Raw genomic sequence first — 15,285 nt, forward strand, 5'->3', positions numbered from 1 at the left:
TCTATGTTTCTAATTTGCTGGCAAATAATTGTGTATAGCAGTCTCTTACAATCATTTGTCTTTCTGTCATATCATGTATGTCTTCTCTTTCATTTCTAAGTTTATTTTAGTCCTCCCTCTCGGTGAATTTAGCTACAGATTTGTCCATTTTGTTTATCATTTTAAAAATCCAGCTCTTAGTTTTGTTGATCTTTTCTACTGTTTCCCTATTTCCTGTTTCACTTATTTCTGTTCTGATTTTTATCCGTTCCTTTCTTCGTCTAAGTTTGGCCTTGTTTTGTTCTTCCACTTCCTTTAAGTACAAAGTAAGGTTGCTTATTTGAGATCGTCCCCTTTTCCTAATGTAGGAATTTATCACTATAAACTTCCCCCTTAGATCTATTCTTGCTGCATCCCGTAAGCCTTGGTATGTTGTGTTTTCATTTTCATTTGTCTCAAGATAGTTTTTTAATTTTCCTTTTGATTTCTTCTTTGATCCATTAGATGTTCAGGAATGTTTTTTAATTTCCACGTCTTTGTGAGTTTTACAGCTTTTTTCCTGTTGTTGATTTCTAGTTTCATACTATTGTGGTTGAAAAAGTTTCTTGATCTAATTTCTATCTTCCTGGATTTGTTGATACTTGTGTTGTGGCCTTACTTAGGATCTACCTTTGAAAATGTTCCATGTGGACTTGAGAAGAAGGCATATTCTGCTGCTGTTAGATGGAATGTTCTTTCTATGTCTGTTCGTTCTCTTTGGTCTATAGTGTTGTTCAAATCTGCTGTTTCTTTATGGAATCTCTGGATGATGTAGCCATTTTAGAGAGAAGGATATTAAAGTCCCTAACTATTATTGTATTGCTGGCTGTTCCTCCTTTTGTTTATGTTAGTATTTGCTTTATATATTTAGGTACTCCAATGTTTGGTATGTAAATATTTACAATTATTATATGTTATTAATTAATTGACCCTTTGTCATTATTTAATGACTTTCCTTGTCTCTTGTGACTATTTTCAGTTTAAAATATATTTTGTCTGATATAACTATAGCTCTCTCTGCTTTCTTTTGGTTACCATTTGCTTGAAATATCTTCCCCAGTCTCTTCCCTCTCAGTCTTTGTGTATCCTTAAAGCTTAAATGAAGCTCTTGTAGGTAGCACATAGCTGGGTCTTCTTTTTTTTTTTTTTTAATCCTTTCAGCCATTCTGTGTCTTTTGATTGGAGAATTTAATCCATTTATAATTAAGGTAATTATTAATAAGTTAGGACTTCCTGTTGCCATTTTGTTCATTATTTGCCTGTTGTTTTATAGACCATTACTTCTACTTTGGTACGTCGTCTCTTGCTGCCTTCCTTTGTGATTTTATGACTTTTTGTAGCAGTATGCCTTGAATTCTTCATCATAGTCTTGTGTATCCACTACATGTTTTTCCTTTATGGCTCACATAAAATATATTACAATTGCAATACCCTATTTTAAGGCAATAACAACCTAGTTTTGATATATACAGAAACTTTATACTTTTACTTCTTCCTCTCCTCTCACATTTTAGGTTACTGATGTTACAATTTAATCTTTTTATTTTATTTATCCAATAACAAATTATTGTACTTATGGTTATTTTTAATGCACTTGTTTTTTGATTTTTTAACTAGGGTTGTAAGTGATTTATGTACCACCATTACAATATTAGGGAATATGGCTTTGAATATTTATTTCCCTTTACCAGGGAGTTTCACACATTTATATGGTTTTACAAATGCATTTAGCTTTTTTTTTTGTAAGACAGGCTTAGTTGTGATGAACTCTTCAGCTTTTGTCTGTTTGGGAAAGTCTTTGTCACTCTTTCATTCCTGAAGAACAGCTTTTCTGAGTACAGTACTCTTGGTTAACAGGGGTCTTTTTTTTCTTTCCATATTTTGGATGTATTAGTCTATCTTCTCTTGGTCTGCAAAACTTCTGCTGAGAAACCTACTTACAGTATTATTGGGGCTCTCTTGTCTGTGATAAGTCACTTTTCTCTTGCTACTTTTAAAATTTTCTCTTGGTTTTTGACTTTTGACAACATAATTGCAATTGTCCCTCAGTGTCCATGGGGAATTGTTTCCAGGACCCCCACGGATACCAAAATCTGCAGATGCTTAAGTCCCTTACATAAAATGGTACAGAATTTGCGTGTAACCTACACACATTCTCCCAAATACTTTAAGCCATCTCTATATTACTTATAATACCTAATACAATGTAAATGCTGTGTAAATAGTTGTAACTACAATTAAACGCTACATAAGCAGTTGTCTGTGCACAGCAAATTGAAGTTTTGCTCTTTGGAACTTTCTGGTGTTTTTTGTTTTAATATTTTTGATCCCTGGTTGGTTGACTCTGCAGATGTAGAACCCACAATTACTGAGGGTTGACTGTATAATGTGTCTCAAAGTAACCCCTTTGGGGTTCAACCTATTTGGGGTCCTTTAGACCTCAAAAATCTGGATATCTAATTCTCTCCACATATTTGGGATTTTTTCAGCTGTTATATCTTTAAATAGTCTTTCTGCCCTTTTCTCCTTTTCTTCTCCTGATGTTTCCCACAGTATTGTTTTATTTGACACTGTCCCACAAGTATCATAGTCTTTTCTTCATTATTTTTCATCTCTTTTTTCCTTTTTGCTCCTCAGGATGATTTAAAATGGCTTATCTTTTAAAGAAATAGCCAATAAGTCATTAAACAAACAAACAAACAAAAATGGCTTATCTTTGAGTTTACTGATTCTTCTACTTGGTCGAGTCTGTTTTTGAAACTCTATTGAATTCTTCAGTTCAGTCATTATATTGCTTCTCTCTAGGATTTTTGTTTTGTTTATTCTCGTGGTCTCTATTTCCTTGTTGAACTTTTCATTTTGCTCATGCATTGTTCTCCTAATTTTATTTAGTTATCTGTCTCTGTGTTCTTGAAGTTCACTGAACTTCTTTAAGAGGATTATTCTGAATCTTTTGTTAGATAGTCCATAGGTTTCCACTTCTGTAGTGTCAGTTATTGAAGCTTTATTAGTTTCCTCTGGTATTGTCACCCTTACCTGGTTCTTTATGATCATAGTATTGCATTGATATTTGCACATTTGAGTAAGCAGTCTCCTCTTCCAGACTTTACAGATGTGTTTTGGCGGGGAAGGACCTTCACCAGTTTGCTCTGATTAGGGAACTGGACAGGTTATCTTTTAGCATTTGTGGGCAGGCACAGCTTGCCAGTGGGGTCTTCAGTTTGGTGAGGTCCCTACCCATGCCCTGAAGCAAGGAGGGGTTGCCGCTGCCTGGTCTCTGCAGTTTGGTTGGCCAGCTGGCTGAGCTCCACATTGTAGTGGGGCCATTAAATAGGCACCTTGGTTGGGTAGGGGTGCTGTCCAGGCTTCACAGTCAGATAGGGCTGTTACCTGGGTTCCATAGTTACCTCTGGTAGGGTATGGTCTCAGGCTGTGTTCCCTGGTAGGGCGGTACCACTGGTTGGACTCCACAGTTGCACAGGACCTCATGTGCTCTCTAACTGGATGTGGCCCTGGCTGGACTTAATGTTCAGGCAGTGCCTCAAGCATGGTTTCACAGCTGAATGGAGCTGCAGTCTATGCCCCAAGTTTGGGTAGAGTTGCAGGTTCTGCTTTGTGATCAGATAGGTGACTGGCTGTTCTCCTCTGTTGGATGAGATCACTTGCCAGGCCGTCTGGTCAAGTGAGACCTCCAGTTGCATCTTACACACAATACTCCTTGGTAAGGTGGGGTTACCTTGCCTAGGCAAGATTACAGGCTGTATTTAGTGATTGGACAGGGATGTAGGCAGACTTCTGCTGCTGGATAGGGCTGTTGGCTTGGGTCTACAGCTGGGAAGTACCTTGGACTGGGCTCCAAGGCTTCCTGGGGTCACTGTTCACATCCCTGGTCATGAGGGGCCAGCGCCTATACTCAGCAGTGGGGCAGGGCTGCTGGCTTGGCTCCCTGCCTGAGCAGGACTGCAGTGTGGACTCCACGGTTGCCTAAGCTCCCTACCCAGGCTCTCTGGTTGAGTTGGATGGAAGTCTACACTTAGCTGTTGGGCAGGGTTGCAGACTTACTTCCCTGCTCAGGCAGGGCCGTGTAACAGGCTCAGTAGTAGGTATGACCACTTGGCAGGGGACCCAAATCATGCAGAACTGCCAGCCAAGCTCACACCAGCTAAGCTCTGCAGATGAGCAGAACCATTGGCTGGGGTCTCTGTTCAGGAGCTGCTACAAGCAGGAATGTAATCCACAGACATCTGAGTCCTGGTTGCTATAAGCTATGCCCCTCTTCCCCATCTATTTGATTCCCAGTAGTCAAGCCCCAGGGTTCCCCAAATGATCCCCATGAAGCAAGGCCTGACTGGGCCACCATGGAAGCATCTGCAACACTAGGGGAGCTAAATATTCTCCTTGGCTTCTCTTTCTCCCACTAGAGAAACTACAGGCCAAGGGAGCTCCCTCAGCATGGTTCTGCGCTGGCCTTGGGGAAAGACAGTGCAATCCAAATGAAACCTCTCTTCTTACCCTTCTGCTGTGGTTCTTCTCAGTCTTTGTGGTTCTGGGACATGCTTCAGCCTCACCCTCAAGTTTTAAGCCACACTTGTTGAGCCCTGGGCTTATATTTTGCCTTTCTAGGGTTCTTGATAGTTTTCACTTTTTAGAGGACTCATCAGGACAGGACCCACAGAGAGGCCAAGTAATCAATGCCAAGAAAATGTGGTTATCTCCCTGAGAATTTTTATCAAATTCATTTTTGTTTAAGAAAGCCATTAACAATTATTAATGGTTTAGCATGGATTTTTTTTAGTCAACTAGCCTAGTTCCCTAAGAGGGCTCCTGGCTTGACCTTAAGGTTGATGGTGAGGGGAACGCAGAACTAAGAAAAAGAAAGGCCTAATCATGCCATCGGGTAGCACAGCCAGCAGTCCCAGAGAGGGATGATGCGGCATGACAGATGGTGATGGGCAGAGCAGAGATGAAAAAGGGACTCAAAACAAGACATGGAAAAGTGATAAATACAGATTTCATCTGCTTCATAATTTTTTCCCAGGAACAATCCTGCCTTGTACACATCATCAGTGCCTTTTTTAGTAACAACACATGTGTGTTTCTTTTTCATTCTTTTTGTTGTTCTCCTTGGAATGTTAAATGCCTTTTAGCTTATAAACTCAATAAAAAAATGGCATATTTCTTCAAAAGAATTTTATGATCCAAGGAACTGTTGCTTAATCAAGCAGCCTAATGTTGGATTTATTTTTGCACTTCAAAAAAATTCTTCCTTAGGCTATGTCACAAAGATGCTACCTTAAAAATTCTTTAAAAAATAAACAAGAAAGAAAGTGAGAAAAAGAAATAATTTTTTTCAGGTGAAGAAATGTTCTTCTTACTTTCTAAAAGATTGGAAAATGAGATCTGGATTGAAAAATAAGGCAAGGGAAGCATCAAGAACAAATTCCCAAATCCAAGATATAGACTTTTTGAACAGAGAAAAAGATTGTGTATTGTATGCTTGAATCCTGTGCTAAAACGTTCAGTTGTGTAAACACATAACTCTGTATGGGGAAGGAGTTCGCAAGCATCTGAGAGGAAGCATCTGCCTGACTTATGGTCCATCATTCATTTCTAAAAAAAATGTATCACTCTGGCATGTAAGATCTAAACAGACGTGAAGTTCTGCATTCCAAAGTTGAATATTTAATAACAAAATTCTCTTGTTTAATTCCTTTAGGACAAAACTTGGTGAGAATTACTGAAATGTGATTTTTCCCTTCTGCTTAGGGTAGTATGATATTAGGTAAAGGTGAACATCTTAGAAAATATCGTACCCTTTTTTAAGATCTAATAGTATCTTTAAAGTGAAGTCGGAAAACTGAGAGGAATATCAATAGTTAGAAAAGAATAAGTTATACATGACTCGTGTTTCTGAGACAATTTCCTTGGAAACCGTGAAAAAATAAGCATTTTGGAAAGTTGAGATCAGTGTCATTAAGGATTAAAGGATTACCTAAATTCTTATCCTCTGAATGATTCCTACGACTCTGGTGTTAGGCTTGTTTGCTGTAAACTGTTGTGTCATAAAGCAACACAAAATAGAAAAAACTCTGCACTAACCACTATGTAAGAATTGCTCAAACCTCTGCTCTTTCACTGAAGAGCTGTACGTTCTTGGGTGAGTCATTCTTTGGTTTCTCAGTTTACACATTACACATAATAAAGGGGTTGGAGCTGTGCAGAGCTTCCCAAGATGGTTGTGTCACGGGGGATGCTGAATTGGCATGACTTTGTTCCTTCTATTCCTACTTGAGTCAGAAAATATCCTTGCATATCTATTTAACATATTAGTTTCTATATAGCCTTTTTTGGAGAAGGAAAGTTTATTTAGCTTTAAAAAATTTGTTAGCTTGGATGTTTTTGAATTCGTATTAGCCTTACAGACTGTGACTCCCTAAAATGTATTTGTCCATTCATTAACTCAGAGAAGGGTATGAGTTCCTTCTATGAGCCAAGAACTCTGTTAAGCACTGGGGATACCAAGGGCGACAAGATGAGCAGGGCTCCTGATCTCAGATTTTACAATATCATGGAGAAGACTGAAGCAGACAAGATCATTGCAGGTTGTGATAAATGCAATGATGAAAATAAACAAGTTGATGGTAAAGAATAACAGGTTATGAGAAGGGAAGCCAACTAGTTAAGGGTAGAGAAGCTGTTTGCACTAGGGCAGTGAGGAAAGGCTTCTCTGCATGGAAGAGGACTGAGTTGGCACCTGAAGAATGGGAAGGAACCAGTCATGCAAAGAACTTTGGGAGGTCTTTCGAAGTAGATGGGATAGTAAGGACCAAGATGTGGAGGCAAGAATGATCTAGGTATTTTTGGAAAGCTATGGCAGCATAGTGAATAGTGAAAAGTTGTTTGAGATGAGCTTGAGGAAACAGATAGGAAGCAGATCATGAAGGATGTCTTAAACCATGGTAGGAAGTTTCGGTTTTATTTAAAGTGTACTAAAAAGCCATTGAAAGGTTTCCAGCAGAAAAGAAACATTGTATCTGATAGGAATACTCTGAAACTTCCAAACTTTGTTTAGCAGTATCTATTGTTATTGGCTATCTCAGGGGTTAAAATAAACTCCAGAAAAAATAAATAGAGAAAATAAATTTGAATTACAAAAACACGTGATGTGCCAAGACAATACAATGAGGGAAAGAATGGTTTTTTCAACAAATGTTGCTGGAACTATAGGATACCCGCATGCAAAAGAATAAAGTTGGACCCATCCTTACACTACACACAAAAATTAACTCAGACTGGCTCATAGACCTAAATGTAGGACCTAAAACTATAAATGTCTTGGAAGGCAACTTAGGAATAAGCTTTCATGACCTTGGGTTATGCAGTCTCTCCTTAGAGAACACCAAAATTGTAAGTAACAACAACAACAAAATAGATTGGATTTTGTTAAAATTAAAAATTTTATGCCTCAAAGAACACCATCAAGAAAGTGAAAAGACAACTATAAAACAGGAGAAAAAACTTGCAAATCTTATATGGTATCCAAAATATAAAGAACTCTTGCAACTTAATAATAAACAGACAACCCAACTGAAAAATGAGCAGTCTTTAGACAGATATTTTTCCAAAGGAGATACACACTTGGCAAATAAGCACATGAAAAGATGCTCACCATCATTAGCTATTAGAAAATGCAAATTAAACTGTAATAAGATACCACTTCACATCCACTAGGATGGTTATAATAAGAAAAAAACCCGGAAAATAACAAATGTTGATTAGAATATAAGGAAATTGGAACCTTTATTCATCATTGGTGGGATGTAAAATTGTGCAGCCACTTTATAAATCAGTTTGACAATTTTTGAAAATGTTAAAATCAGATTTACTGTATGACCCATCAATTCTATGTGTATATACCCAAAAGAATTGAAAACAGTATTCAAATAAAAACTTTTACATGGATGTTCATAGCAGCATTATTTATGAGAGCCAGAAAGTGGAAACAACCCAAATGGTCATCAATTAATAAATGTTTATTAATGTAGTATGTTCTTACGATGGAATATTATTTGGCAAGAAAAAGGAGTAATATACTGATCCATGCTAGAACATTGAGGAACCTTGAAAACATAATGGTTAGTGAAAGCAGCCAGTCATGAGAGACCAGAGATTATATGAACTGTCCCAAATTGGCAAATCTATAGAGAAAGAAAGCGAATTGGTTGTTCTCTGGGGCTGGGGGTTTAGGAGGAAACGGAAAGTGAACTGCTCATTGGTACAGGGTTTCTTTGGGGGTGATGAAAATGGATTCTAAAATTAGTTGTGTTTGCCTGATTGCTGTGGCTAGGACTTCCAGGACTATATTGAATAGGAGTGGTGATAGTGGGCATCCTTGTCTTGTCCCAGATTTTAGTGGGAAGCTTTTGAGTTTTTCACCGTTGAGAACTATGCTGGCTATAGGTTTGTCATATATAGCTTTTATTATGTTGAGATATGTTCCCTCTATACCCACTTTGGCGAGAGTTTTTATCATAAATGGGTGTTGAATTTTATCAAATGCTTTTCCTGCATCGATTGAGATGATTATGTGGTTTTTGTCCTTTCTCTTGTTGATGTGATGTATTACATTGATTGATTTGCGTATGTTGAACCAGCCTTGTGTCCCTGGGATGAACCCCACTTGGTCATGATGTATAATCTTTTTTATGTGTTGTTGGATTCTATTTGCTAAAATTTTGGTGAGGATTTTGGCGTCTATGATTATGAATCAATAAAAAATGTAAAAATAAAAAAAATAAAATAAATAAAATTAGTTGTGTTTGTGCAACTTGTGAATTCGTGTACAACTTGCACAAATTGTGATGGCTGCACAGCTCTGAGTATACTAAAAACTACTGAACTGTACACTTTAAGTGGATGTGGTATGTAAATTATATCTCAGTTAAGTTGTTAAAAAAATAGATGTGATGTGTTACTCTTGAGACAACACAGCTACTCTCGTAAAGTTTAAAATAAGAGGGAATCCCAACTCCTTCCTCTAGTTTATAAGTAGGCTGAACTTCATCTATTCTGTCAACATGACGTTTATTTAAAAGCATTCTTATTCCTGTAATCAGTGAAGAAATCTATTAAAACATGCACGTTGTAGAAACTGTTGCTTTTTTCCCACTCTGCCCTACAAGCCTCTGAATACACAAATGGGTTACAGTGGGTCATGTTAACTTTTAAAAGCTAACATTTTGGAACAAGATATTACTTATGCATTTCAGAATAAGCACTAAAATAAACCAGCCTAATATAATTCACCATTCCCCAAAATGAAAAACTATCTTTAAAGGCAAAAAATGTAAGTTAAAGAACCGGGAGAGACCTTTCTGACTATGCTAACAAAAGCAAATGCTCTATAGAACACAGGCGACCCCTCTTCTCACACATAATGAACTCTTCGAATATGTGCACAAGTTTACTGTGCAAAAGCTTCCTAGTAGATCCATATGCTCTATTTCTTAGAAGCTAAAAAGTATCATAAAAAGACCTCTCACTACCATTTGCCTTTTATTCACAAACTTTGGTTTTACTTCCAACAGATAGTAGATGCTCTTTGAGGTGTTACTTGTTTACAAATGAACCTAGTAAATGAGCTACTGTCTGCTTAAGGCTTAATATCTTCTACTTTGGGCCTCCATCCTATCATTCATTTGTTTGTTAAATATTTATTAAGCATCAGTTGTATGCTGATCACAGTTCTGGGTACTGATGTTACAACAATGGACAATGGACAAGGTCTCTGCTGTCATGGAATTTACATCATAGAGTGGAAAGGCAATGAGAGCAAGAATGATAATTTCTCATAGTGATAAGTGCTATGAAGAAAATAAAACATGGTGAAGGGGTTACTTTAAATAGATGGCCACAGAAGGACAACCTGAAGGTACGTTAAGCCAGATTCCTAAGGATGAGAAGAAGTTAGTGGTGTGAATATCGGGGGGGGGGAACACCTTTCTAGGCAGAAGGTACACCTAGTGCAAATGCCCCAGGCTAGAGAGGGCATTTATCAAATGCCCTATTAAAAAAAAAAAAAAAACCAAGGCTGGGGGTATGTAACTAGAGTGTAGTAAGTAACTGGAAAACATGGCATCAGAGAAGTAGGAGGAGGTAGATCATGTAGGGGATTATAGGCCATGGCAAGAGGTTTGAGGATTATTCTGATTGCAGTGGGCAGCCATTTGAAAAGTTTTACACAGGGAGAGATGTTTGATTAACATTGCTGGTGATCATTTGCGTTATTTTGAAGAAAAGGAACATAAGGGTAAAAGTGGGCCAAACCACTTAGAAGCCTGTGGCAGCCACAAAGATGAAAAAAATGATAGGGTGGTTTGGAGTGCAGGAGAGCAACAGAGATAGTAAGTAGTGATCAGATTCAAGACATATTTTGGAGATACAGTTGACTGGATTTGCTCATGGTTGGATGTTGAGAAAGAGATAAAATATAATATAGAGTGAATCCTGGTTTTTAGCCAAAGAAACTGAGTGGTTGGTCGTACCATTAAGTGTGTAATAGGGTTATAAATTGGTATTTACACATGTGTAGATACATAGTTTCTTTATTTCTGATTCTTCTGATTTTCCTCACAAGCCCTAACTTACTGATTAGTGAGGAGTGCTTGGGAAATTGGGGGAGAGAGAGGGAAAAGTTTTATATCCAATTCAGTTGAAAGCTTAATCTATTCCTGTAATTTGGTGCTCAGTCTCTTACAATGCTTAGTGTCTCAAATTTACCATCCCTCAACCTCCCTCTTTTCCTGCTTTCTAATACTGAGTCTGTGTCTCTTGTGGTAGAGATGAGGAGGTGCTGGATCTGCAATATGCAGGTGTTACTCATACTGAGTGCTTATTGCAAATTTGAGAGGATGCAAAATAAGCACCTAATGCTTGGGAATACATAAATGGAGTTAAAGTTCAAAGAAAGGCATGGGAAAGATAAACAAACTGAGGACAATGGTTGCACCTGAGTGAAGGAGGAGACAGGGTGCTATATCTGCAAACATAAATGTGTGTGATGGGACTTCAGTTGTGTGTGTGTCTGTGTGTCTTCCACTTCTTAAAGTTGGTGGTGAGTATATGAGTGTTCATTATAGTTTTAAGATATTTTATATATTAAAATATTACATATAAAGAAAACAGAAATTAGTGAGAACTAACATTTATTGAGCTCTTCAGTGTAGTCTAGACCTTTCGAAGCTTGACATGCCTTATCTCATTCAATCTTAGTAACTCTTTGAAGAGGCATTATTATACCCCTGCTGTATAACAGGAAACTGAGGCCTTTAGAAGTTAGATAATCTACCTGTGGTCATATAGCTGTTAGGTGACAGAACCAGAATGTGAGACGAGAGCAGTCTGACTTCTAAAAGCTCACATGGTTGACCTCTCTGAATGTTAATCAGCCTGTCTCAAAAAGCTCATGTTAACCGCAAAGGAGTCTCATGTTAGTGCAACTATCATTTCAACCTCTGGATGCAGCTAGAACTACAGCAATAGAACTTAACCGCCTTGGCCTCCAAATTCAGCGGACTTTCTGAGGCTAGGAGTGCATTTACTCAGGAGCACAGGGCGTGAGTCATTTCCTTAGGTATCTGTTGATTCGCTCAACAAATATTTATCAAGAGCCTCCGTAGCACAGTGGTAAACCACAATTTATTTCTTGTCTGCTTCATTTTTGCAGTTTGCCAAGCGTTGGGACACAAATTTGAGATTTCCATTTTCATTTCCAACTAATGCAAGGAATGCTGTGATTAATTATTAGCTATTTTAGAACTTGCAACCTGGCTTACTGTGGATCTCATTTAAGCTTAACCATTTTTGACCTGCAAATTCATATGACATCTGAAATATTTAGCCACTTTTTACTAAAAAAAGAAAAGTGTTTGTTGAAAACTTGTAGTCTACTTTTCTCCAAACAAAATAGATTGAAATGAAAATAGTGTTTTAAATAATTTAATATGACTACCTTCTTTTTCTCTGTGTATTCCCCTCTCCTTTTTCCCACAAATCAAAGAATATTTCCTTAATTTTATACCCATTGAGACTTTCAGATTTCCCTTGACCACGTATTAGATATACTTTATAATTCTATACATTCAACAAGATATTAAACCCACAGTAGCTCATAGAACTGATAAATGGATACATTTGGGTTAACGTTACCGACCTTCTGGCTAATTAAATGGGTGTTCTGAAACCAAGTTAATTTTCCTCCTGAGGTTAAAAACAGTTTAGTTTTGTCTATCTTGGCCACTTTGTATACGTGAACTTTACTTGCTAGTAACAGCTATTCCTCTAAATCCCTGTGACCTCTTTAAACAATTACGCAAACATAATACTGTTGGGAAGTAACCTTCATTTTTACTTAGTGTTCAGTCCAGTGATTATGTGATGTAAGTATTTAAACATTCCATCTAGGCCTCTCTTTAATAATTTATTTCTTTTTTTATGTTAAATATTCAGGGACCTGAAGGAATTGTGGGAATTCCAGGACAAAGAGGTCGTCCAGGAAAAAAGGTAATTTTTTTGTTTTCATCTTTTATTGCTGGTGTGCCCAGAGCTCCATAGCATACTATGATGTTTTTATTAGTTTTTAGTTTTTAGTTTTTGTTTTGGGGGAGGTAATTAGGTTTATTCATTTATTTATTTATTTTAATGGAGACACTGGGGATTGAACCCGGGACCTTGTGCATGCCAAGCAACACTCTATCACTGAGCTGTACCCTCCCCACCATGAAGTTTTTATTTACACTAGAGATAAAGCAGTAAAGAACTATAAGTTTGGCTGAAAAGGCACATTTGCATAAATTAATATTTAATTCCACTTAGGAGTACTTATTACCTTAATTATCTGAAGGCAAATTTTCTACTTTGTTTTTCTCCTGTTTGCGAAGAATTCTTTAGTAGACCATGGGCAGGAAAAGAGAGAAAAGGAAACTACTATACCATTTGTGCTATTCAGTAACAACTGTAGTAAAATACTTAGGGGAAAGAAATATTATTAGAATTGTTTCTAGATTTGTCTTAATGTATTTTTCTAAATTGAAAATGTTAATGATTAATTTTATCTTTCCCATATATTCACTAAGGAACACAAATCAATATGTTTTATTCGTTTCCTTTATGTTTTACTAAGAAAATGTGATGCATTTGTAAAATTTAGTACATTATAATGAAAAAGTCATCCTGTACGGAGTAAATAAGTTGTTCAAGTATTAGTGAAACATAAAACTGATTTTCCCATTGTACTGCAACAGTTCTGAATATATTTACTGTAATTAACTACAAATTACACCATATTCTAATTCCCAAAATCCAGTTCTGTCATTTCTGTGAATATGTACCTTGTCCATCTTTCTCATAATTTGGAAGCAGTATAAAAGATAATAAAAGATAAAAATGAATGAGGTAAATTTTAATTGCCATTCTTACCCATGAAAATCACCCCAATATTGGAGTCTGTTTTCATCAGATATAATATTATGTCTAAAATCAACATTAGAAGTAGGACAGTGCAGGTCCTCACAACAACCTGTGCCTTTGGGAAAACATGTGAATTATTACGAATACCAAGAATGTCCTGGCTGTGATCACAGTTTAGTTTTTCTTTGTGTCTACTTGACTACTGATAATAGAACAGGTTGGTTCCCACATTCAGAAAATGAATTATAACATTTAGTGTTACTTAAAAGCTACTGAACTTTGGTGCTAGAGAATGATCAGTAGGTTTTTGGAAAAGAGAAGGTAATTAGTTTTCAAAGGATGTAAAATGATGTTAAAAAGTTACAGATGTAAAGGACAAACTTCAACCAAGTAAGTGATGGTCCTGAATATACAGAACTACACACTGGAGCCTTTGTGTATTAGACAGATCTCTGTGGCACTGAAGTTCTCTGCAGAAACAGATTTCTCATCAGACCTGTGTTTTCTAATGATAACAATAAATACATGCATAATGTGTACATACATACGTACATAACAAATTTCAAAGTAAAAAACTTGGTTATTTGTAGTTCAGCATGAGCACCAGATCTTCCCTGCTTGTTTAGCCAGAGCATTTTTTATACTATTTTTTCTAAAATTACTTTTAATTACATCTTTAAGATAGCCTAGGTGGTGATGGTATGTAAGTTATTGTCAGCAAGGGTCTTTAACTTTGAAGTTAAAGCAAAGTTACTATTTGTAGCATTTTGCTCACAGAATATCTTCTGCAGTCATTCCAGTATATGATATATTTAGTTAATCTAAGTGTAAATTTGCTTTTACTTTTGTCTCTGATGGCACCTGTAGGGTGATAAGGGACAAGTGGGGCCCGCGGGAGAAGTCGGAAGCAGAGGTGCTGCAGGACAAACTGGGGAAAGCGGTCCCAAGGGCGCCAGAGGAACTAGAGGTGCTGTGGTCAGTATTTGATTTGTTTCCAGAACTGAGTTCACTGTGGATGGAAAAGAAATGTATCCATGTCCTGAAAGTTTCATCCCTTGATTAATTTTACAGAGAAAGCAGTAGTTCCATTGAAAATAACCTACCTCCATGGGATATGGAGAATTGTGAGCATTCCACGGTACTTAAATGGCTTAGTGGTTTCTGGACATGAAAAAGGAAAGGGGAAAATATGTCAGGATGGAAATAAAATATGAAATAAGATTTTTGAAAATCAGATTATAACTCCTAAACTAAGTAGGAAAGTTTTGTATGCCTTGTACTTAAAATCAGGATTTAGTATCTGTATAAAACTATGCTGTCATGGTTGACAAATTGCTTTGAAAATTAGGTTTACTTGAAAATGGGTTTTATTTATATGCTTGGACTTCTATATACTTATCTGGGGATTATTTTTTCTAACCAACTGTGATAAATCTCCAAAATGTCTGCTAATTTTTAATCTTTGCTATGAACTGTATGTGATGCTGGAAACAAAGGTATCATGATGCTTCTGAGCCTATGATAGCAGAATTACATTGCTCATATATTTGAACCTGTTCAGAAAGTCACAGCAGGAGAGATGCAAAATGTTTAAGAGATTATCCAATTTAGTCTTTTAACCATTCCATAAACTTATTTATGGAATGCATGTGTATTTCCTAGTCTCTATCTAAATATCACAAATGCTAGACTTTTCACCAAGGTTTTCTGGAGACCATTGCATAGTCTGTCTGTTGTCTGAGGTAGACGTCCCTCAGGTTCATTTAAGTGTTCCATTCCTTAATGTCACCTTATTGCTCC

At 36.9% G+C, this 15,285-nt stretch overlaps 1 protein-coding gene across 1 annotated transcript in view; it reads left to right on the forward strand.

The window, feature by feature from the left end:
- Nucleotides 1–15,285, forward strand: part of COL24A1 (collagen type XXIV alpha 1 chain) — a 397,032-nt gene that overhangs the window by 296,442 nt on the left and 85,305 nt on the right. The window contains exons 43-44 of the mRNA XM_072974057.1: nucleotides 12,526–12,579; nucleotides 14,353–14,460. Coding sequence (XP_072830158.1) covers nucleotides 12,526–12,579; nucleotides 14,353–14,460 — 162 coding nt within the window. The remainder of the gene's footprint in view (nucleotides 1–12,525; nucleotides 12,580–14,352; nucleotides 14,461–15,285) is intronic.

This window comes from Vicugna pacos, chromosome 13 (assembly GCF_048564905.1).
Source record: "Vicugna pacos chromosome 13, VicPac4, whole genome shotgun sequence".
In the NCBI taxonomy this organism is placed as follows: domain Eukaryota; kingdom Metazoa; phylum Chordata; class Mammalia; order Artiodactyla; family Camelidae; genus Vicugna; species Vicugna pacos.